The 26,189-nt window shown below is 39.0% G+C and overlaps 1 protein-coding gene across 1 annotated transcript in view; it reads right to left on the bottom strand.

The window, feature by feature from the left end:
* The window catches only part of LOC125342788, a 46,257-nt gene that overhangs the window by 4,840 nt on the left and 15,228 nt on the right, over positions 1–26,189 (bottom strand). Inside the window, exons 9-11 of the mRNA XM_048335096.1 lie at positions 24,510–24,651; positions 5,380–5,453; positions 2,100–2,197 (exon numbers count right to left, since the gene is read on the bottom strand). Of these exons, the coding sequence (XP_048191053.1) occupies positions 2,100–2,197; positions 5,380–5,453; positions 24,510–24,651 (314 nt within the window). The remainder of the gene's footprint in view (positions 1–2,099; positions 2,198–5,379; positions 5,454–24,509; positions 24,652–26,189) is intronic.

The raw sequence follows: 26,189 nt of genomic DNA, 5'->3' as shown, positions 1-26,189 counted from the left end.
AAGGGAATGAAAATTGGATATTTCAGGAATGAGAAGATTTAAATGCATCGTAACCTTAGTCATATAGTATATACAGTAACCAGTTGAAGTAGGTGGAATGTAAGTTTTCTTTCAGTTTTTGAAAAAATGTGTTTTTAATTACTGTACCAGCTATCAATTTTTTTGTACAATGTCTCTTGATCTTAATAATTATTTGCATCAGATCCTCCTGTTGATATCAACACTGCCCATTCCCTGACTTTCCTCTTAGCATTTTCGCATATGTACATTGAATATTATAGTCTATTTGCTCACCTTTCTACTCCCTATTCCTCTGTTGCTTTCTTAATTTCCTTAATACCTATTTCCTGCAGACAAAATGTGCTCAATTACTTTCTTGTGTTAATTCTTTATATGGTTATCTAATTAAAGAAGTTATACAATGGAATTACTTAAATTTATAAAAATATACTTATCTATATACCATATTATGCACTTTAAACACGTATATGTGGACATGTGTGTGTTCTTTTTATATTGCATTATCATATTTAGATTTACTGTTCACATATGAGGGAACACATGCCCCTTTTCTATTTCTGAACTAGACTTATGTCAACATAATATCTTGCATATGGGTATACTGGGGTGTGTGTGTGTGTGTGTGTGTGTGTGTGTGTGTGTGTGTGTGTGTGTGTGTGTGTGTGTTGTGCTATAACAGAGGCATGAACTCAGGGCCTCATTTACTGTTGTTGGCCTTTTTCATGAAGGCTAACCCTCTACCACTTGACCGCATATTACTTTCCACATGTTGCTGCTTAGAAATAAGTTTCCTCAGTATCTAGGATTATAGATGTGAACCATTAGCACAGACCTCAACATATCTGTATACTTTAAAGTCACTTTCCATTGACTGAGTTTTTAAAGAAAATTACTAATAAGGTGCAAAACTTCAAATAAGTCTATTTTCTTCTCTAACTTTTGCATCCCCTTTTCAAATAATGGGATTATACATAACCAATGACCTCAAATATTTCGTTTTTTATATTTCAAAATTTCATAGGATCACCAATCCAGTGTCTTCCTCTCCTCCTCTAACACCTAAAATGTCACCAAATTTGACATTTTAAAATATTACTCCACTCCTTCCACTCTCACCTGTGGAAACCTATAGAGGTTCAACAATGTCCCAAACTTGGCAGATGTTATTGCTGATGGTCCTGTAAGTACTGCTGTATACTTTCTGTGTCCCATACATCTGTAATTGAGAGTGTTATTCTTTCCAAAGAGGCAAAGATTGACACTTTTTAATTCATTCCAAACAGTTAAATCAAAATTACAGACATTAAATCCCAGTGTCAAGTTATGTAAAAGATGAGGGTTATTGTTGATCTCTTCAATAGCAAAAGTCAAGGCCAAAATAAACTGGTAGTTCTTGAAGATAAACCTGTGTAACAACGATAGAAATATAAAGGGAGTATTTCTAAACTTATGACTTTAGTGAATTGAATACTTTCTTTGCTACAATGAATATGCCAAAACATTATGCCATATTGGAGTAGAATGTGAATGTAATGCCTTCTGCTTATAGATGTGATTAGGAAAGTATATGAAAGGAATTTATCCTGAGTAAGATTCAGAAACTTACTTCTGCTGAGAAAGAGCTTGCTTATTCTCCATTATCAAGTGCACCACAACAATAACTTGTTGTCCATGAAACATGGGATAGACTTACATTAGACACCAAATATTCTATGACCTTTGTCTTAGAGAAACTAGCTTTAGGTATATCGAAAATACTTTGAGTCACTCACATAAAGATATATGGTTATATGTCGGGCAATACTAACAAATGCCCAATTTAAGGTAATCTTTCAGAAGCAAGGTCTCTTTGAAAGAAGGTTGTATAGCTATCTCTGTTCATAGACCCAACATATTGAACAGCTCTTCCTGGGGTATCAACCAAAACAAGATCTCAAATATCTGGTGAGGGAATTGTATTCTTATTCATGTAACAACCAAAAAAGTATGCAGCCATCTCTAAGTAACTCATTATGGACAGAGGAACCTGAACACAGGGGATGACGAATGAAATATGAACAAGCTTTACATGGAAATACCCAGTTCTCCATGATAAATTCCATGGTATACAATGGTAAAATACCAAGGTAAAATGCAGTGGCAACTACCATGTTCCCAATATTTTCAAACTGAGATCCTGGAAAGTCAAGAACACAAAGGAGTAAGGAGATTTAAAGTACTTTTCTTTTACTCTGTAAAGTCTGTATGTGCAGTGATGTGTGTGTGTGTGTGTGTGTGTGTGTGTGATTGTGTGTATATGAATGTGTGTGTGTACATTCTAAAGAATTTAACCTCAAATCATCACATATTCTTTGAAAAAGGAAACAGTGGAGACAAGATGGAAATACAAATAAGACCATGAGTGTGTTCTACATATACTGCATGAATATCTAAAACGTTACAGTGGAAGCCTCCCATGTTGTAAATAACTTCTAAACAGAAGAAAATAGTGGTATTGAAGAAAACCAAGTTGAATATACTGAAAGCAAGACTGAACACATGTGGAAAAGGTTGACAACAGTATTTAGTAAAGGAAATATTGATGGGTGGGGGCTTTTGTAACGATTTGAATGCCTGAAAGTAATAATGCTTGTCATAAGAAATTCAGGAAGGTCTACCAGTAAGGGCTAGAGTGTCTGAATGAATAAAACCTCCAGGCGACAGGACAGGTTGATGTCCAGAAACTCACTTTACTATCAGTGGCCTTGACTGAATATAAGCAAGGGCAGTCCATGCAAAGGAAGCCTAAAGGAAACTAGAAGTAACTATATAGCACATCACATCCAATAGACTTTCATCAAAGGAACAAAAAGTGACATGTCTGTAATATCATGATGAAGGGAACAAATATTCAAGATGAAATAGCAATTTGAAATATGTATTTCACAGTATCCAACCAAGGAACAGTGGTTAGCAGACTTTAAGGTAGTCCTTAATACAATAAAAGCTGACGGTTTAATGGAGGGATGGTGGAGACAAAATCAAGAGGGAGGCACCAGAATTTAATTTCACCCTTGTTTAGGAAAGCCTGACACCCACCAACAGAAGATTTCATCCAACTTCTGAATAAAACTACTCCCATCAACATACTAATGTTCTCCAGGAGAAATCCTGGGATGGGACACAAAGCAACCAGATTTTTCATATGTTGAACATGTATTGAGCCCTTGCAGACACACAATGTGGTAAAGCTAGAAATTAACAAGGAATATATGCACATAACATGAAATTAAAGTGAATTATTTATCAACCATAATTAAATAGTAAATACTAACTGAAAAGTTTTCAATTTAATTACATGATTAACACATGGTAAAGTGAATTGATTTTTGTAGACAAATTTCAAAAAATAAATGGAAACCAGGAACAAATGAAACTGAAAACCAGGTGAATACTGAAAAAGGAGGAGTAAAAGGAAAATAACCTTTCTTTAAATCAAGAGCACAGATACTGTACTAAAGGATTGCACTGCTTCTCTGCACTATTTGTTCTTTTCCCTTTCCCTACTTTTTTATTTTTTTGCTATTTTTTTAAATTATCAAACTGAGTTACAGGGATGTTACAGTTTCATACCTTAGGCATTGGATGCACTTCTTGTACTGTTTGTGACCTTGTCCCTCATTCCCCCTCCCACCTCCACCTTTTCTCCCCCCCCCCCACATGAGTTGTTCAGTCCATTTAAACCAAACAGTTTGCAAGTATTTCTTTTGTAGCTGTTTGTTTGGTTTTTTTCCCTTGTGTCTCTCGAATTTGGTATTCCCTTTCTATTTCCTAGTTCTAATACCAGGATACACGGTTTCAAAACACTCAGATTAGATAAAGAGATAGTGTAGGTACAACCACAGGAAGGTGATACAAGAAGATTACCAATAATAGAAGCTACAGTTACACATGGCACGTTGAAAGTAGTTACAACTGTGATACAACAATTGTCTCCATAACATGGAGTTCATTTCACTTAGCATCATCTTATGTGTTCATAAGGGTCTAGCTATTGGGCTCTTGGGATCCTCTGCTGTGACTTGCCTAAACCTGTGCTAATTATTCCCTCTAAGGGTGACCATAGAGTGAATCAATTTAGCAGTGTTATCTATTAGATATTATTGTGGAAATAAACTGTATAGATTTCCGGAAATAGAAGTCAGGATGGGAAAACTGAGAGAACGAGGAATGGAGTGACATTGTTCAAGAGTGTACCCATTACCTGAGATATGTAACTGTAAACCCACTGAAATATCATCTTTGCAATGAAATTTAAAAATGGAAAATAAATAATAAATGAACAAATGAATAAAATGATCTATATGGACAGAAAATGTAACAAGCTTTGCTTATGTTAAGGTGGTAGATAATGGACGATAGAACCTGCATTACCTCTCAAGGAACTAGAAATAACAAAACTCAGGTTAATAAAAGGAATTAAAGAATCAAGGAGAAGTAATGGGACAACGAGTGAACCAATTCAATCGTGATCGTCACTTGACTCTGTAGTGGAAATGAACTTTACATCATAGAAGGAGGGCTGTTGGGAGGTTATGAAGCAGAAGAATATGGAGGAGGGAGTAACACTGTACAAAGAGAAATGGACTCATTGCCTAACTTAGGGAAGTGTCACCTCTCTAGAGATCACCTTTATAATAAGATTTAGATGAAAAAAATGAAAACTAGAATAGGGAAACACAGTAGCAATAATCACTTAGCAAAGGGTAGGTTCCACAAAAACAAAAAGGGGCAAATTCTGAAGTAAAAGCCATGAACATCTTACTGTCAGGGAAAGAAAGAGCTACATGGAAAGAAACCAGAGTCCTCTCCTACTAGTAAGCAGAAAATCCCTCAAAAGAAATGTCAAATAAAATAATGAACCTGAGGTGTTTGTTTTGCATTGGGATGCGAGATCAGGATAGAGCATTTTTGTGAGCAACTAGACTTCCATCAAACATTGCCCATCTTGAGAGCAGATCAGTAAATGGAAATAAAGTGATGAGACACTTACCGCATTTCCTTTTCATGCTCAGGAGCATCGTCACGGTTAGCTACTCTGAAGAAGTAGAGAGGAAAATACACAGCAATCATCACATCACCATCCATGTGCACACGCTGCTTTATGGTAGAAAAGCAGCTAGTCGCAGCCAAGGAGCCGAAAGGGAGGAGAAGGTGCAGAAGAAGGAGTAGCAAAAACAAAAGCCACATCCCTGAAGCCTCTGCCAACGTGAAATTGTGGTTGGAAGTGAGGCCCACTGTGTCAGATATGTAAAATCATATATATTTTTATAGATGTGTGTGTCTAATTATTGACAGAGAAGTACACTTTTAGCCCACCTTTCAGTGAAGCCTCTTGTGAATCCCCAAGAAGAATGTGTAAAACCTGTTCCTGGGGCTCTGCAAGCTGCAGCCTAACATGCAGGAGGAAAACATGAGTTGGAAAACATGTTTGTAGATTCCCCTTCTTCATCCCAAGTGCCATTATTTCTTCCAAGATGACAGATAGTGAGGCCCCAGGGATGGAGTTATCCTTAACTTAGATCCAACCTCTGTGTCACGAAAAATATGTATATGAAAGCCATTTGTTATGATGCAAGTGGATTGCACCAGGGCATATCATCCCAGACATACAGTGAACCGGTCAGTCACAAAAATCCTTTTCACAGGTACATCAAATAATCAAAGTTCTTAGGGCATCCTAACTAGATGGTCACTTCACCTACGCCATTTCCATAACATCCACTGCACATTGGTGATTTTGTTAAGCCCAGATTTTGGGGTCCCCAAAGACCACCAATGTGCCGAAGCGGCTGTAATCACATGAAGTCTTCATGGCAAGCTTGAGCCTGGGATCCCAATAGTCACCAACACAGTGGGTCTGCATCAAGTGCCACAAACCTCCATTCAGCAGAGTTTTTAATAGGGTTTTGGGGAACATTCCATGAGTCACATCATCACACAGCAAATCATGTCACACTGATGTAAATTTATGAATAATTCTTAAGAATGATTGGCCTAATCAATGGCAGGGATGGGCCTGGTGAAGGTGGCTGGCTAACTTATGGGTCTCTAAATGATTGGTTTAAACAAAAGCTCAGGGTTGGGTTGCAACCTTGTTACCTGCCTGAGTCATTCTTAGCTACAGGGGGCATGTGGAACTTCAGGTATTTTCTGTTATCTCTTGATCTGTATTAGGTCATAAGGGTGTCACCCCAGTCATCCTTCACTTGAGGGGACACATTAACCATGTTTCAGGAACACAAAACACACTGCCCACACCTCAGTACATTACTTTTGTACCACAATGGCTAAAGCATTCTAACTTAAACTGACCTCTGGTCAAATGAAGTTCTCGCTGGCTACCTTCATTATTTTAAACTTCATTTTGTTCAGGCTATTCACATTGACATGTTCTGCAGTTGGTTCAGGAAGCCTCAGGCCCTGGTCATGCCCATGCTACGATATGCAGTTGCACTGGCTGCTAAGTTTCTTCATTCCCCACTTCTAGTGTTGACTAAGGGACCCCATCATGGTCCCCTCTGGCCATTTCAATGGCTTGCATGTTTAGGGGATGGTATTAAGATAAGTCATGGGCCAAAAGGTAGGACCAAAATAGTAGAACCAAAGAACCTATCAGTACAGCTATCAGGAGAGTTGCCCACACTGACCAGAGGAACAGTGGCTGATACCTGCTCTCTCCTTTTTGCTCTCTGTTATATTTCTACCAAATGCCAAGCTTTCCCTAATAATTCCTGATTGATTGGCATAAAAACAGCACCCTTTTCTTATGGCTACACATGAGGACCAAATCCAGGGTTCATGTACTTTGCAAGAATATCTCAGTGGGGGAATGAAGCAGTTACAGATATTTACATAAAATCTTTCCAGTTAACATTTAGATGACATCACACAACTCCCTTTGCCCTGTAGATGCAGGTACAGGTAAAGATAGTTTCACACCGAAGCCCCTATTCTGACCCAATTTATATTATAGCCAATTTGACTACATACCAACTTTACGTATAAGTACTAGTTTTAAGACATACTGATACCATTTGCCACATCCTCAAACTTTTTAGGGATTGTTTTCCTTTTTGTAATCTGAAGGGAATCACTTATTTTCCCTAATTCTCTAACATCTTTCCTTATCCCCACTGATGCCCTATTCTACTCATACCATCAGCCATTTACTTGAACATTCTGTGACCGATGACAATCCTTACTTTTCAAATCCCTTTCTTATCCAGAGGAAACCATTTTTTCCCTTTATTTTAGCAGCAGGCAATCAGTTCCATGGAATTGTCTACTAGAAAATCTTTTACAATATCCAATTTTATTAATAGAGCTAGTTAACTCCAGTCAACTCAAGAATGTTCCCCCCAAATCATAGTTTCAGCAGATCCAAAGCACTTTCCAGCAAGAATCAGCTGCATGTGATAGAGTCCCATCTGCCTTTACCCTGGTAGGGGTGCTCATGGTGAAGTGGAGGTTCTCCCAAATGACTATCAGACTGCCCTTCATCCTTGCTCTTATGGAATGGGGAAGGGCTATGGTGATGTCAGGCAGCAGTGAATCCCTGTGGCTCCAACAGAATGTCACACATTATTCTGGGTTGCCTGCATCTTTCTGCATAGACTAGGTATAGAAGCTAAACCTAAATTAACCTAAATCCTGACTTTAGTGAAATCTCCTGGTAATTTCCTGGTTGCTTTTTAAGCACACTAGGTTTTCTAGGCTGGCATATCACTGGAAAGCTTTCAAGACAGCTTTAGGCAGCGGCCCTAGTCCATAATGTTCCAAGGCAATAACTTTCAGTAGTCAGATATTTCCAATAAGGCTAGGAATTGGTTTTTTGAAAAAAGATTCTGGGTCCTTGAACTTGAAGGGGGAACTGATGGGCAGAGATCATTCATTTCCTTCAGTCTGATTCAGGGGCATCGACCTTACCTAGCCAGGAACCTATAGAACCTTACCAAGGGATTGTCAGGACTAGTTACTAGGAACTTTACTCCAAACTGGAGTAAATAGCTAACCTTTTAACAACTGCACAGACCTCTTCTTGGGCTATAAAATTGCAGTCTTTTAGCTCTCTGGCTTGAAAAAGCATTTTCCTCTCTGGCTGGGGAAACTGAGGACATAAACGTTTACATCCAAATTTCTGACACTTGGACCCAATGTTTTAAACATGGGAAACAAATTTCAAGATCCCAGTGTGTTTTTTTGTTTTATTTATTTATTTATTTATTTTTTGCTAATACAGATAACATGATTAAGGTGCAAACAGTCTTATGCATTAAGATATCCAATTGTTTATCTGTAAATAAAGGAATCCTTAGAAATCTTTTAGTTCCTGTTTAAAACAATGTAATTGTTCTTTAAAACACATGGTAACACCCAAACTTGATGACCATTTGAATTTAAACTTAAATTCACTCAATTTTACATCATACTAACAGTCTTGAATATGTTCACACTCACACATGCACACACTCACACCCATATTCAAAAGATCTTAAAGCATGCAAAATAAACATTGGCTATCCATTTTCTAGTGGCAAAAGGTATTTTTGCTAATCTTACTCCTGCAACACCCAAATTTTAAGACAAAACTTTTACCAAATCATTTTAGCATTCTCCAGCCTCATCATCCAGGGATTGATACTTTTAGACAAACACTGTAGCACACCAAATACTTTTCTGCTGAAGAAGGCTAAGTGGGGGTTACCTGGAGTTAAATGCAGCCCACCCAGTACTTGACTGTAGTGTCTAGCCGGATTGTAGTAGGAGCATTTTACAATTTTTAAAGATTAGCCAGATGTATGAACCAGTTCTGCTCAAATTCTGTGCACTTGTGCTAGGAAGTCAGTGCAGTCATCCAAGTCATTTTGCCCTGTTTTAGTTCCATTTCGTTTTGCCCTGGCTGGACAGTCTCAGACGATCAAGATCTCATGTGGCGCTTGTTCCTGATATTGAGGAGGCAAGAAGGGTTTTAACCACTAAGGGGAAGTCTCAACTAAATCATCCCAAACCAGAAGTTATGGGAGTTGGTCTAGGTGGCCGTTTCTTCCTGGAGAGAAACCTACATTCTTACTGCATGGATAGTGGTGAGATCAAAGTTTCCCCCTGCAGGCCACCTGACCTCAAAGGCTGGCCATTCTGAACTACAGAATTTGATTAGCTTATGCTCCTTAATTTCATTTACACTTAAAGTTAATCCTCTTTCATGTCTTTAAAGTTGTCAGTCAAAGAGAGAGAGAGGTAGTCTGAGTCCGTACCATTTCTCGATAAAACAGTCCACCAACAAAGCTAGTTACACACAGAAACACACAAACATAAAAGGCAACAGGAGATAAACAGCACCGATATGAGTTGTCAATGTAGCGGCAGAAAAAATACCTGTAAACACTATTGAGAAGAGAAACAGAAACTACTGGCCCATCTGTAATTATGAGGGGATTCATAAAAAGGTAGATGGAACTTCTCCAGAGGCAAGGTAAAGTTAAAAAAGGTGAATGCTAGCCTCACACACTGGATCCGCAGGAGCGACCCGCTGCATTCCAATAACAAACAGGGAGGACTTTAACCCCAAGAAAAATACAGGGGGATGTTAACTCCAACAAAAATACAGGGAGGGAAGTGGAACGACTTTCAGAGCCTTAGTTGACAACCCACGTGTGCGTTCACTTAGGCCATTGCCAACACTTACAGATACATGGGGGACTTTAAGCCCATCCCCCCAAAATACATGTCAAGACAGACACATAAACAGGATTCACTGCTCAGTGTTGGGCCCTCTGGTTCTGGGGTCCTGTGGTCTGGGGGATATCCTTGACAAGCCCCAAATTTTTATGTCCATATTTTGGGGGTCCCCAAAGAACACCAAGGAGCTGAAAGTCGCTGTAATCACATGACAGTCTTTATTGAAAGTTCAAGCCTGGGCTCACCATTGTCACCGACAGCAGTGTGTCTGTTTCAACAATTGCCACGACGATTCAGCAGTGATATTATAGGGTTTTGGGGAACATTCCATGCGTCACATCATCAGAGAGAAAATCATGTCACAACGTGGGAAAGTTATGAAATAATTATTAAGAATGATTGGCCTAATCAATGGCAGGGAGAGGCCTGGTGAAGGTGATTGGCAGGCTTATGGAGTTCAAAATAATTGGTTTAGACAAATGATCTGGGTAGGGTCGCAAGGGTGTCACCGGAGTCAACCTAAGCTTGAGGGGTCTCCTGGAACTTCAGGTATTTCCTGTTACCTGTTGATTTGGGTTGGGTCTTATTAGTATCACCCCTGTCATACTTAGCTTGAGGAGACACATTAATCATGTTTCAGGAACACAAAACACACTGGCCACACCTCAATACATTTCCTTTGTGTCACAATGGGTAAGCATTCTAACTTTAACTGATTGCTGGTCAAATGAAGTCTCTCTGGCTACATTCATTATTTTAGACTGTATTTTATTCAGGTTCTTCACATTGACATGTTTTGCAGTTTTTCCAGGAAGCTTCTGGGCCTGGTCAGATGCAAGCTACGATATAGAGGTGCATCGACTACTCAGGTTCTTCAACTACAACAGTTATCCATGAGAATTCCATATACAGATGCCTGCAGATATGTTCTTGCCTAATGAAGCAATGATGCTGCTGAAACCAGCAATTACATGTCACAATTTCAAGGACAATGCCAAAATTGTGTTGCACATTTATATTGTGAGCTTTCTTGTTCAAACAATTTTTGTGCACTCTTTACAGACATAAGTGAAGTTATTTTCATGATGTATGTGACAAAGAACAGGTAGAAATAGTGAAATGAAGTGTGAACATGGGACCCTAAGATGCTGTAGGAAAAGGATTCTGTTTCTTTTCTTTCTTTTTTTTTGTATCAGTTGCTATTTCATGGTCACAGTAGGTGACTACCCTGATATCTGCTTTGGGAGTCCCCCAAAACAGGAGTTGTTGAAGAACCTGAGCTGCCGGTGCAGCTCTATATTGTAGCTTGGGCCTGACCAGGCACTGAAGCTACCTGGAATAACTGCAGAACATGTCAATGTGAAGAGCCTGAGCAAAATGAAGTCTAAAATAAAGAAGACAGCCAGAGAGACTTCACTTGACCAGAGGTCAGTTAAAGTTAGAAAGCTCTAGACATTGTGGTAAAATGTATTGGAAATGTATTGAGGTGTGGCCAGTGTGTTTTGTGTTCCTGAAACATGGTTAATGTGTCCCCTCAAGCTAAGGATGATTTGGGCGACACCCTTGCAGCCCAACACCGATCATTTGTCTAAACCAATTATTTTGAACCCCATAAACCTGCCACTCACCTTCACCAGGCCTGTTCCCGCCATTGACTAGGCTAATCATCCTTAGGAATTATGTTATAAGTTTCCCACAATACGAAATGATTTCCTGTGAGTTGCTATGCTGATTTGTGATTTTCCCGTGATGTGACCTGATGTGCTGTGTGATGATGTGATGCATGGAATGTACCCTCAAACCCTGTAAAAAAAACCCAGCTAAATGGTGGGTTGGTGCTCTCGATTCAGATGCGTTGTGTTTGTGACTATCGTGACCCCAGACTGGAGCTTGCAACAAAGACTCTCATGTAATTACAGTGGCTTTTGGCCCCTTGGTGGACTTTGGGAACCCCAAAATCTGGGCGTAATATTGAAAATGAGGAAAGCAAGTAAAAGGTGTAAAGGAAGCCCCTTTTGAAGCTCTAGCAAGGGCAGGAATAGGCAAGGAAGCTGGCCTGGGGAAGGGCAAACCTAGGCCTAATAACAGGAGCACAAAGCAGCTTGATCCATGCCTCATTGACCTTTGCAAAAGAAGGGAATGAGGAAGAGCACTCAGTTGCATGTCTTATTTTCGGGGGAAGTTCCAGAAAGAGAAAGATTTAAAGTTAATGATGGAAATAGGCAGACACAAATCACACCCAGAACCAAGAATTGTATTGTTTTTGTTGCTTTGTGTACCGGAGTTTACTGGAATTATGATCACTAACAGCAATTCTCCTTTTGTATGTCTGCTTGCTTGCTTGGCCAACTTGCCAGACCACATGTGAGTGGTACAGGTGATTTTTGTCTCTAAAAACCTAATCCTACTGAGACCCAGTGCTGTTTGTCACCATCCCAGTGGTGGCAATCAGATGCTATGCATAGCTAACAAAAGACTTCTAGTCCAGTTGACAGTACTGATGACTCTTGTTTTGGGTTTGAGGCCTACCTGGGTATCTGGTATACAACAGACACTAGACTTCCTATGGGCCAAATATTCTTCTGTATGAAATAATTTGCCCATTGAAGTAACTTGTCAAGAGGCTCAGCCATGATGCGTAGATTCAATCATACACAGGCTAACTTCAGCATCTACCAGACAATGCCTGCTGCCCTTAAGATCCTGCCAAGTGATTCAGAGTACACTCTTGTCCTTAAGGAAATCTGAAGACACAGTTGACTGAGGGGAAAATCACAATGTCTGGTTTCACTTGGCTGGTGCCTGAAATCCTACTACTCAGGAGACTGCTATTTGAGGATCATGGTTCAGAGTCAGTTAGGCAGGAAAGTTGTGACACTCTTGTCTCCAATGAACCACCAGAAAACTGGAAATAGTGCCGTGGGTGAAAGTGGTAGAGTGTTAGCCTGAGAAAACAATCTCAGGGAGGGTGCCCAAGCCGAGTGCAAGACTGAGGACCATGCCAAATGAAAATGTTGTGCTCAGCTAATGGTCATTTTTACTAAGGGGAATGTCTGCCTTGTTTTAGAATGAGAAACTAATGGAACCATCAAAATTCATGTGCAAAGTTCACTGCCTATTCTAACTAAAGGCGCTTGGAGATGACCTGGCAGCCTTCTTCCTGTGAGGTGAAGGGTCTCCTAGTCTCCCTCTGTGATTTAATGAGGCTCTCTTGATAGTAACATGCTGCTACCTATCAGGGTAAATGAACACGTTGCTGGGATGGAATGAGCCCAAGCTGAGAGAACTTACCAATGTCAAGTGTAATTATGTGTACACCTAGCCCTTCATCTAGGACTTAGTACAAACAACTCTAATAAGACGGGATAAGATTAAATGCATATTAAATAGAAGGAACCAAAAATATGTCAGAAAAATCATAATACATCCAAAATAATTGAAGTAAATATTTCAAAATAATAACTATAGGAATGGAAAATGGCGTAGACTTTGTGCAGAAAATCCATACACTAATCAAACATATGAGTTTAATCTTAACAATGTTAATTTCTACTTCTGTGTCTTTTATCCCTGAAGCCATGCAGACAATTTCTCTCTGGGCTTATCAAGATGATGTAGCACTTGGGGACAAAGATGCAGCCCAGGAGCCCTGCACTGAAGGCCAAGATGGAAAAGACCTCCACAGCCACCATGACCTTGCCCTTGGCACTGTGGTAGACAGGCAGGAACTTGAACCACACACTGCAGAAAACCAGCATGCTGAAGGTTAGGACCTTGGCTTCATTGAAGGTGTCCGGAAGGTTCCTGGCCTGGAAAGCCACAGTGAAGCTGGCCAGGGCCAGGGAGCCCAGGTATCCCAAGACACAATAGAAGGCAGTGAGGGAGCCCTTGTTACACAGGGGGATGTGAGGGCCATGTTCTGAGTGTGTGTCTGTGTCAATGAAAGGAGGAGAGGTTCAGGAGAGCCAGATTCTGCAGAGAGTCACCTGGATCAGGGTGCATATGGGAATGATGAAGTTAGGATCCCCTGACACCAGCAGCCACCTCATCCTTCTCCCTGGAGAAGTGACCTTGAAGGCCAGAACTACATTAAAAGATTTGTCCAAGACAGCAGAAATGGCTACAGTGAACACAACTCCAAATGTGGTTTGCTGTAGAATGTAGGTGACTGCGTTGGGACGGCCAATAAAGAGCAAGGAACAGAGGGAACAGAAGATGAGGGAGAGGAGCAGCATGTATCTGAGAGCCTGGTTATTTGCCTTGACAATGGGGTGTTGTGATGTTTCACATTCATACCAAGAACAACTGCTGTGAGTGTAGATAAGCAGAGAGCAATGAAGGCCAAGGCCATCCCCAAGGGCTCCCCATAAGCCAGGAAGCTTGCAGCTCTTAGGAGGCACTGGGTTCTCTGTGTGTTGGCATACTGGTGATCTGGGCGCTTCACACACTGCTCCATGTCTGGTAAGCAAGTCATGTAACTGTTAGTCCCTTCTCAGTACATAAAAGGAAACTAGGAAATCCCTATATAGAGATAATCCTAACGTCAATACTTACTAGCACAATGTAAATATTACCAAGTATTGCCCAACATGTTCAATATTATTTTATGTCTTTATCATGTTCGTTTACTAGTTCCTACATTCTCCTTTTTTCAGCCTGATTGAAACGTATTTACTGGCAGTGACTAGCATACATATTATTTTTTGCCACTTGTAATAGCTTCATAATTATTTTTGCTGACATAATTTTCAACTTGTTTGTAACTCAAATACCTCATTCAATATTGTGAATAGTAAAACTTACATTTCCCTCTACTACTCCTTTCAATATACATAAGAGCACCTTGACCTTACTGCTGAAGTTTTATATTTTTCTGTCCCCTACACCCGTAAAGCAGTGGGGAACCAAGAATTAAATTACTCATTGAAGGTATAAATTCATACTATACACTACAGTTGTTCCTGTATCTTAACACCAACCCCAACCAACATCACTTGCTCTACTGCAAATGCAGTTCTAGGCATAAGAAAACAAAGATGCGGACATTTTGTTTCGTCTTACATTGAAGGTAAATTAGAAGAACATGGAAAGCTGATACTTAACTAGGCTTTACACTTCATATAGTTGTTAAACTTAGTTACTGAGAAGATGGATTAAAAAAAAACATACAAAACAGTCGAAAAAATCCTGTTTGTAATTCAGAGATGCTGATTTATTTCTTTTTTTCAAGAAGCTATATCATCCATTGTTGCAATTAAGTCACTAAGCGAAGGAAGGAGGATTTTGATTCTATAATCCTAATATAGGACATTTTGCATTGACTTGTATGGATTGGGGGAATCTAACAGAAAGTATGAATTTCTCCCTCAGCCACGAATTTACCTGTCTCATTAGCAATGTCATCCTCTGAGCAAGGGGTACAATCAAAGAAACAGGCAGCCTTTCCCTCTTGAGTGGATTTCCTGAATCCAGGACCCAAACTCTCGCTGCAGACAGACTGAGGAGGCTGATAGAAACCTGATAGGTATCAGAAACTCTTCATATTTTGACCTAACACTCTAAGATGTTCATTATTTTAAAGAATTAGATTATTAAACATAGTATTTTATGCCCACAAATCCAGTCAGTAAATTGAATGCTGTTATAGATTCTATAACATGTGATTCCAAATACTTAATGTAGCATAGCCTTGACCTCTAGTCTGTTGAACTACTGAGAAGTATGAGACCTTTAAAAGATCAGGGATTAGTGGTTTCCTTGAATTCATGCCTTTATATGGTGTCTCTTAATCATAGGTGAAATTGTGAAGAGCAAGGAGGAAGAATCTTCTTTGAAACTTTAAACCTATACTGTAAAAAATGCACAGACTTCCTTTTAGAGGGTAATCTGCTTCTGACTTTTCCAGTGGCCACAATCTTTCCATGATTCCTCTCACAGAACATGCCTAATTTCCAGGCCAACTATGTATTGAATGAGACCTCCAGAAAAGGGAGCAAGATCACATTTATGTCACCTAAAGTGATTCTTCAGGTACTTTGTCACAGTGTGAGAAATGTGCTAAGAAATATGCAATTTATACTTGATGACCATATTCTAAAACAACATAAAGAACTTTGAATTTCTTTTTCATTTTGGTGCTTATCCTGGGGCTTGAATTCAAGCTCTGGACACTGTCAGTGGGCTTTGTTTGCCCAAGGTTAGCATTCTACCACTTGATCCACAACTTCACCTGATCTTTTAGTGATCAATTGAGATAAGAATGTCACAGATAGTTCTCCCAGGTCAGGTTTTAAACTGATATGTAAGCTTAGATGTGAGGAAGTCAACCTCCTGAACACATAGGATTACAGGTAGGAGCCACGAGCACCCCAAATTGCTTTTTGGTGGTGGTAAAATGTAGATAAGAGTCTCACAGGTGTTTCTGCTTGGACTGATGTCAAATCATGATATTTAGATTTCAGCCACCAGAATAGGTAGGATTCACGGAGAAAATAGTTGGCATCCAATCAATATGAATATATATGTAATTTTACGTATGTAAATTTTATATAATTCATATTATATATATAATTTTGCTTCTTTATGTGTCCTTATAATCATTACAATTGAATCCAACCCAACTCTATGTTTCCTATGGCCCACTCTACCATTTCTTCAGATAAAGACAGTTGCTGACCTTGTAGAGCACAAGGAGAAAACTTTCCTACTTTCAACTTAAGTGTGTGTGTGTGTGTGTGTGTGTGTGTTTATTGAAAGACATGTACACTGTAGCTCAACTTTCATCGAAGCCTGTTAGGAATCCCCAGGAAAATGTGTAAAACTCTTCCCTGGGGCTCTGCAGCTGCGGCCTTGCATGAAGGAGAAAAACATGAGTTGGACTTATTTGCAGATACTCTGTCCTCATTGAAGGTGCTGTGATTTCCTCCAAGACCACAGATAGTGAGTCCCCTGGGATGAAGTTATCTCTGATGTTTTTGGTGCAATGCCTATGTCAAGAAACTATTTGCATGAAAGGCATTTGGGATGATGCAACTGGATTACATCTGTAATCCATTTCCAGTGCATAGTAAAATGCCCTTCCCTCCCTAAAAAAGACACATGCCAGTGAGATGTCAACCAAAGTTCATACCCTAACCCTGGTAAATTAGCACACCCATTGTTCAAAACCATTACAGAACATTCAATCCAGTTTCAAAAAGAATTCTATGTACAGAGGCCTCCACAAATATATACATCAGAGATTCCGTCTAGGGATTGTTTACTTTGTTGTATTAAAAGTTTTTAGTTGGATGTAATCCCATTGGTCAATTCTTCCTCTTATTTACTGAGCTATTTGGGGTTTTCATCAGGATGTTACTGCCTAAATGAAATGTTTCCTTGCTTTTGTTGTCCATATTGGAGTTCTGTATCTCAAGTGTTAGCTGCTTAATATCTAAGTGCTAGAAAACCAAGGATTATTCACAACTTAGTGCATCCTGGGATAGCTGGCCACAGTTTCCAAGGAAGATGGCTGTCAGTGTGTTCCCAGAGAAAGAAGCTTTGTGGGAGAAAACATTGGATCAACACATGTGTTGGCCTAGTTTGTCCACATGTGAAGTCTTTATAACCACAGGCAACATGACTAGCTGACAAACTGAATCTCCATGTAGCCAGCATTCACTCAAAAGACAAGCGGATCAAGATTGAATACGATGGAATTCTACGCTTCCATGAGACAGAAGAATACTGTGTCATTCAGAAGGAAACGGAAACATATGGAAGGAATTATATTAAACACAGTAAGCCAGACAAGCAGAAACATAGATTTCAGGGATTTCTTTATGTTTTTCTAACACGAATACACATGTAAATCAACAAGTAAACACTGTGGATGGTAAAAGAGAAAAAAAACTAACAAATTTGACCATGGTACATTATACTGGACACCAAACATTCATACAATGGATTCCTCTATCTATCTCTGCTTTTCTTTGTTAGGGTGGGGTATTGTGATTCATTGGTTGGTATTATATATTGTTGTAATCAGTAAAGCATTATGTCATGAGATTAAAAGTAAACTGTATTCAAAGGATATTAGGATGAGCCACTTAGACACAGACAAAATGAGTACTGATACAGTCTTGCACAAAGAAACAACTAGGGATCAACAGACTAAAGAAAACAAAGGGCTGAAGGGCCAGGAGATAGGAAAATGAGTTGGGGTGAAATTGGAAGTAAGATGAAGTGATATAATAAAAAATAAAGAGGTAAAAATGAGAGAGTAAGGGACTATAGGGAAGTAAAGGAACAGAAAGAAGAAAACTAAGAAACAAAAGAAAAAGAGATAAAAGAATTGAAGAAGAAAATAACAAGAAAAGGAAACAAACAACATAACAAAGGAAGAAAAATTAAAAATATATGTATAAAGTAGTAATACTAACTTAATGCTACAATTGAGAAACAGAGTGGAGTAATCAAAATAACGTCTGAAGAGAGTAGAAGATTCCAGGTATCTTTTGAGGATTTTGCTGCCTCCTGACACTTTTAATGAGAAAGGCTGGAGTCAGAGCATTGTATCACAGCTGTTTATCCAGATTGATTACAGAGGTCGGGACAAGCATTTAACCTTTTCTGTTTTGTCTTCAGGTGGTTTGTAAGACAGGGTAATTTTTTGCAATGGAGAAAGGCTGAAAAGGGGCATTTTGAAAGACACTTGATGGACAAAGACTTTGTGTATTTGAGTGTTGCTGTGGGTGCACAGTATTTTTTTTTTTTTTGTCAGTGGTGGGGCATGAACTCTGAGCATTGTCCCTTCACTTCTTGCTTAAGGCTAGTTCTCTAACTGTTTGAGCCATGGCAACACATCTGTGCAGTGTGAGTCTTAAGGACTGGTGTATGTGTAAGGCCTACTGTGTTCTGAGTCATCGGAGCATCTTTGTTTTTCATAATCATCTTCCACATGGCGAGAATGCATGTTAAGGTGGTGTCTCGGTACCAGCCCTCTGTTGCTTCATGAAGGCCAGTGGTGACCACATAGAATGAACACATGCTTTACACTGGTTTCTGCACTGGAGGTAGTGAAGTGGGACTGAGATCTGAACTCGTGGGGACTATGCTAAGTCTAGGTGGTGTCACAATGGCATTGTAGGACATCCAGTTGGTAGCAAAGAATGACACTGGGTTCAAGAAACGCCACAAGTTTGGTGTTGCAAGTGTTGGAAGAGAAATAGCATTGCAGATCATCACCTTCTGTGCCTCTGGGAGAATGATGACTGCTTACAATGTGGTCTAGGTGACATTCCTTACAGCTTTACCATCTCTCATGGTTTTGCCTATCTTGGATTCTGAGTTACATTTTTGATTTTCAGCTACTCATGCAGCAACAGTCTAGTTGGTGGCTTACCTGTTATAAATTCTTGCACCTATGGTGAATGTTATTGTCTTTTCCAGGCTGTTTTCTTAGTCATTGGTCTCCCTATATGTCTAGATTTCTTTGTTGTTGTTGTTGTGTTTTTAAATTGACTATGCTATTGATGTTGTGTGATAATCCATCACATCATAAGTTACTTTAACACATTTGCAAACACTGATAATGTAATGGTTTTGCATAATTCAAAATTAGTAGGAAAGTTTTCTACTGCATGCAGTTTTCTGAATTTTTAATGGCTATGGCATGGAGCTTAGATCTTATACTGTCTCTCGGGTTATTTGAAATATTTTCTAGTTTATTGTCTCTACATTATTATATGTAAATAATTCAAATAGAAAGTGAAAATTAATCTAGTGAGATTAATATGCATATTCGAACATTTTCTATTTGGTTAGTCCTTACAGAATAACTAAAAACATCTCATGCTCTCTGTGACTTCATTATAATTTGGTGCTTTTATGTATTTTCTCTGTTCCCTTTGGAAATCAAGTAAATTGTTGTGTATTGTTAGTGATTTCCCACTTGCTGACATAGATGTACAACTCATCTAAGTGGTCTTTCCACAGTGTACTGTTTCACTGGTTGTGCAACGACCTTACATGTCTCCAGTCCTGGTGTCCAGCGCTTAAACAATTGACATCATTCACTTTATATTATCATTACTATAAACTCCCACTGCACTGTTATATTCCCATCTTGTTAGAAAACATTGTCTGTGAATATAGATTTGAATAAAGTTGACATGTTGCTGCATATCAAGATAATTATACTATATACTATGCTTTTTCTGTAATCAGTTTTTAATGTACCTTTTCCTTTACTGTAGAAAAAAATCACTTTTTAAAAATTAATTGCCACAATGCAGAGGCTGGTGATACAATAACTTCATTGTACTGTTTTTTCAGGCTATATGGTTTCATTAATTTTATCTTCTCAACACTTTCTATTGCCCTTGTTCTCATTCACCATTGAGCAAAAGTAGTCATGGCTTTTTTAAGTGACTTTATTCATGCACAACTTCTTGTAGTCTAGAAACAGAGGAAACAGAAGATGATGGAGAGGAGCAGAATGTAGTTGCGATCATGGTTATTTGCCTTGACAATGGGGGTGTTGTGGTGTTTCACAAAGACACCAAGAACAAGTGCTGTGGCTGTTGATAAAACATGAGCCATGCAGGCCAAGGCCATTCACATGGGGTCCCCATAAGCCAGGAAGCTTGAAGCCCTTGGGAGGCACTGGTTTCTTTGTGTGTTGGCATACTGATGATCTGGACCTTTTACACACTGCTCTATATCTGGTGAGAAGTTCAATAACCATCAGTCCCTTTCCAGTACTTTGCAGGAATTTAAGAAACTCCCATCTAGAGGTAATTCTGGCATGTCAATACTTCCTAGCATAAAGTAAATATACCAAGTATTACCAGGCATGTCCAGTATTCTTCTTATGTCTGTATCCTATTCCCACCTTCACTCTCTTTCTTATGTCATACTGAAACTCTTTACTTGTAGTGAATTTAACCCATACTATATCTTGTCATTTATAATATCTTCACAGTTGTTTTTGGTACCTCTTCATGTTGCCATGATAATTTTCAGCCTGTACATACAACTCAAATACTGTCGGGCTCGGGTCGCCTTCCCTGGCGTGGGGATCAAGGCTCGGCTACGTTTCTCACCACCCCCTTTTCTCACCCTCTCTCCTGGTCACCTGGCTGGCAGGTAGCCAGGATGGGGCGGGGGAGTCAGTACTGACCTCACTTGTGTGCGGCCTAACAAGAACGCTTACCCACCTCCTTACCAGTAAAGAAAGCCAGGCATATGCGAGTCTCGGAGAAGCTTCAAGAGCAATCTGATTTATTAAGGCGGGGGTAAAGGGAAATGATATCGAGAGAAGGCGATCGGCCAGAACGCTGAAAGGCTGAGAGCTATCTCATGATCCCCTCTTGAGTTAACATCACTCAAACGCGCTGCGCCAGGGAGAGACAGGGAGGCGCCTGGGCTGGCCAGAGACTTGGGGGCTGGGTGCAAAGCCGGTTCTTCTGGTTCTGGACCCAGAGAACCATAGCCTGCTTCCACATTCCCCTAGGGCTGGGGGGAAGGGCGTCAAGTCCCCCGTCAAGTCCAAAGGCTGGATCCCAACAAAATACCACATTAACTATCATGGACTGTAAAGCTTGAGCTCCCATCTAAATCTCTGTGCAATATAAATAAGAGTATTGGGACCCTTCCTCAAACTTGTGTATTGTTCTCAACTATGCCCCTGTAAAGTGGCGGTGAACAGGGAATCAAAGCACGAATGGAAGGTATAAAATCATGCTATGCACAACACTTGCTCCTCCTTTGTACCCTAAACTCAGCTCATAATATTCATTCTGTAGCAAGAACAATTCTGTTCAGAAGGAAATAAAGATGGACTTGTCTGTGCTTCCTTTGTATTTTATATCTAATTTTAAAGAACACAACAACCTTAAGAAGGCATTGCACTTCATATGATAACAGTTGATCTTACATGATTAATAAGTTGAACAAACCTGCATACAAAGGAGTAGAAAAAATTAATCCTATTTTTCTTCAGAGCTCATGTTTTGTTTATTTTTTTCAAGAAACATTATGACCCTTGTTGCAATCTAATTGCTATGTGATGGAAGGAATTTGAATCTGCAATCTGAATACATGACTTTGTGCCTTGCCTTGGATTGATGTATTCCAGGAGTGAGTATGAATTTGTCCATCAGCCATAATCTTACCTGTCTCATTAGCAATGTCATCTTCTGAGCAGGGAATGCAATCAAAGCAACAGACAGCCTTTCCCTCCTGATACGATTTTCTGAATCCAGGACCACAACTTTCACTACAGACAGACTGAGGAGGCTGATGGAAATCTGATAGGTATCAATAACTGTTCAATGTTGTACCTAACTTATTAAAAATTCCATTCTTTTAAACAATTGTATTATTAAGTGGAAAGCTTTATGCTCATAAATCCAGTCCATAAAGTGAATACTGTTATCCGTTCCATATCACATGATCACAAAGGCCTTGAGAAGTGTGAGACCTTTAAGAATTTATACCATAATGTCAGAAAGTAAATGCTATTTGCCAGCCCTATGGAGATTTCTGTGAATTCATGTCGTCTCCTGTTCATCTGTGAGATTGTGAATAGCAAGAAGAAATATTTCTCCGTTTACCTTTAAAAGTATACTGTAAATAATGCACAGACTTTCCTTTTATAAGGTGATGTGAACCCTCTATCCACCATACCGTCTTACATGTCAGTGTCCATGAGTTGAAAAGTTTGTCACAGGATTCTTTCAATGATTCCTCTCACCAAAGATACCTAAGTAGCAAGCCTACTAACCATTGAATGAATCCTGCACAGAAGGGAGTAAAATAAACTTTTCAGTCAAATAAATTCATTCCACGGGTAAACTTTGTCAGGTGTTAGAAACCTGCTAAGAAATACACAGGTTATATTTTATGACCTTATTCTAAATCCACATTAGCAACTCTGAATTTCTCTTTTGTTGCTACTCCTGGTGCTGAGACTGTTTTTGCTCAAGGTTAACATTCTACCACTTGATCCACAGCTTAACCTGAGCTTTTTGGTGATCACTTGAGATAAGACTCTTGGAGATTGTTTTGGCCAGGTCAGGTTTTAAACTGTCCCATAATCTTAGATCTCAGGATGTCAGTCTCCTGATTGCACAAGATTAAAGGCATGTGTTACCAATGCCCAAACTTGCTTTTTTGGTGGTTAAATGAGTATAAGAAACAGACAGTTGTTCCTGCTTGGACTGACTTCAAACCATGATCTTCAGATTGCAGCCACCTGAGTAGGTAGTATTTCAGGACTAAATTCCTGACATCCAACCAGATATACATTTTTAAGGGCGATTTTTTTCTCTTCCTTATGTGTCCTTAAAGCATTATAATGAAGTCTAACACACCTCTGTGGTCTCTATGGCCCACTGTCCTATATCAACTGATAAAGACAGCTGATGACCGGGTAGGGCATATGGAGGAAACTTTCCTAATTTCACCTTAAATTCAAGACCTTCTGGAAAAGTCCAAATGTTCACAATGTCATACTCTGCCTCCAACTTCCTTTCCTCATCCCAAATCAATTGATCTCCAGCAGGATTTTGGAACTGGATGTTCTTCAGAAAACGATGCAGCTTAAAAGATACATCATCTTATATTGAAGTACATCCCAGAGTGAAGCGAAAAAAAATCTAAATCAAGAAAAGCTCCTGATTTCACTGTATACATGACTCAGAATTCAAGAATAGCTGATCAAGTACACCCCATGAAGTACACCAGAAGAAATTGTATGGATGGATAAATAATATCTTTCAGAATCCAAAGAAGGAGAAAGCCTCTTTTCAAAAGAAACCAGTTGCATGTAAAAAGTCATCAAAGACACAATTCTCAGTTGCGAGGCTACAGTTTGTCAATAAACACTAATTTTATGAATGTCTCTGGTGTATGCTTGCTACATTAGTAATACCTAAAGTGCAATGAAATTATGTCAGTTATGAAAAATATGTGTAATTTAGTTTAACATGTCATCCGTTGCTATCATGTAAGAAATTCATAGGGAAAAACTGCTTTTACAGTTTTCAAAATATCAGCTAGGAGTATATTGTAAATGAAAGAATTTATAGAACATCAAATTAATTTTGTCATGGTTACTGGCCTGAAAACCATGTAAGAAGTGACTTTGTTTACAGTATGTGCCACCTGTAACAGAGGCCTTACTTGTGCAAGGGAAGGCACTGTCTCTCTTCTGTTTCCCATTGTTTGTACTTCTCCTTTATTAAGAAGCATCTCATGGAGAGCCTGGGCCACAGTGTAGACAGCTAGACAGCATTGTATATATTGTAACTGTCTGCAGACAAAAGTCAAAGTCAAAAGTGCACCAAGGCAACCAATCCAAGGAGGCATCACGAGGACAGTTCTGCCATGTTACACAGTCAGACTCAGAATCTGAGCAATTAAAAGAGAGAAACCACAGCCGAGCAAGGAAAAGTCTTTTGGGTATGTGGAAGGGTTCACTGCCTTGACAAATTCTGTGAATCCTGAAATATCTGGGAGATGGTGTGAGAAAATAAGAGGGACATGAAAACATCCTAGAATGAAATATCTCCTTCTTGTAGTGAAATCCCACTGTGAGTTCAGGATACAAACTGCCTTTTATGAAATACTGCTCCACACACTTAATTACATCGAGTATGAATTCATTATCACCATATATGATGAGGACATTTGCTGATGGCTTATTAATCTGGTCATAAAGTGGCAAGAATTTAAATGACAGGACATAGTTTGGGACTGTTGGTTAAAGTCTACACAAATGCTACATCTCGCCATCTGTTTTCTCAATTCTGGAAGACACCACAAACCAATCTAATCTTCTAAGGTAAACCGTCCCACCCAGTTCCAATGAAAATGAAGCAGTAAGGAGACCATGGCAGTGGTCATCAATATGTCCTTTGGGGCCATCTGATAGAGAACAGGGAACCTGTTATGATCACTGAGGGCTTGATCTAATGTCCCAAAGCTAAGTTAAATGGAATGAAAATGTTATGTTCCATGAATAATACGATTTCTACTCATTACAGTCTCAACCACAATGTTATATTATAGTAACCAGCTGAAGTAGCTGAAAGTTACCTTTTATTAATATTAAAAAAATAAATTTTAATAGTTTATTAGATATCAATTTGTTCATACAATGCCACTTGATCTCCGCCACTATTTCTATCAGGTCTTCCCATCTATATCAAACTTACCCATTCCCTGACTTTCCTAGTTCCATTTTCACATATGTGCATTGAATGTTGTATTTTTCCAACCTTAATTCTCTGCTCCTTTACACATTCCTTTAACATATACACCCCTCACACAAGGTATGCTTCATTTTTCTTGTATTCCTTTTATATTCTGTCTGTTACATGAACAGGGAAGTTAAACCATGGAATTTCATCCCTATGTGTACCATACTTAATCTTGTATATATGCAAATGGATATGATTTTGGCCCACACACATTTTGTATTTCATATTTTATGTACATATTTTATATATAACTTCCAGATGTGAAAGAATATATGCCTCCTTTCTCTTTCTGAGTATGACTTACTTCATTCAAGATAATACCTTGTTTATGCACCAGAGAGAGAGAGAGAAACAGAGAGAGAGAGAAAAAGAGAGAGAGAAAGAGAGAGAGAGAGAGAGAGAGAGCTCACTAGTACAGAGACATGTACTCATGGCCTCATGGACATTCTTAGCTTTTTCTCTCAAGGCAAGCAGTCTACACCTTGAACCACATGCTTCTTGCTTTTTCTTTCCTGGGTATTTGAACATATGTATTCTCTGTGGCTAGGATTATAGTTGTGAGTCACCAACGTCCATCTCAATATATATTTATACTTTGAAGTTATTTTCATTTTGTGGTTTTTAAAGAAAATAATTGATAACGCTTAAATTTTCAAATAATCCGTTTGTCTGCTCTACATTTTTCCATTCTTTTTCTGAACATTGGGAGTATATTTCCCATTTCTTTGAATTCATACTCTTTACTATCACAAAATTTGATAGGTTCCTAAATCCAGTCCCTTTATATCATTTTCTTCTTACATCTGAAATGGCAACAAATGAGACCTTTATAAAATATCACTCAACTTCTTCTACCCTCACCTGTGGAAGCATGTAGAGGTCCAGAAATGTCCCAATTTTGGCCAATGTTAATCCTGATGGTCCTGTTCGTACTGCTATAGACTTGCTCTCTCTCTTACAGGAGTAGTTTAGACTGTTGTAGTTCCCAAAGAGGCTAGCAAAGGGATTTTGAAATGCTTTCCAAGCTTCTCTTTGAACATTACAGATATCAAACCCCAGAGTGAAAGATCAGGGTTTTTGTTGATCTCTTCAATAGTTAAAGCCAATGCCAAAACAAGCTGGTAGTTCTTGAAGATAAGCCTGGGAAATGAGCATCGAAATTTAAGAGGAGTATTTCAAAATTTTTAACTTTGATAGATTGAA

Source organism: Perognathus longimembris, chromosome 27, assembly GCF_023159225.1.
Source record: "Perognathus longimembris pacificus isolate PPM17 chromosome 27, ASM2315922v1, whole genome shotgun sequence".
In the NCBI taxonomy this organism is placed as follows: Eukaryota; Metazoa; Chordata; class Mammalia; order Rodentia; family Heteromyidae; genus Perognathus; species Perognathus longimembris.
Note: the sequence above shows the minus strand (reverse complement) of the source record. Positions and strands in the feature narration are given on the sequence as shown.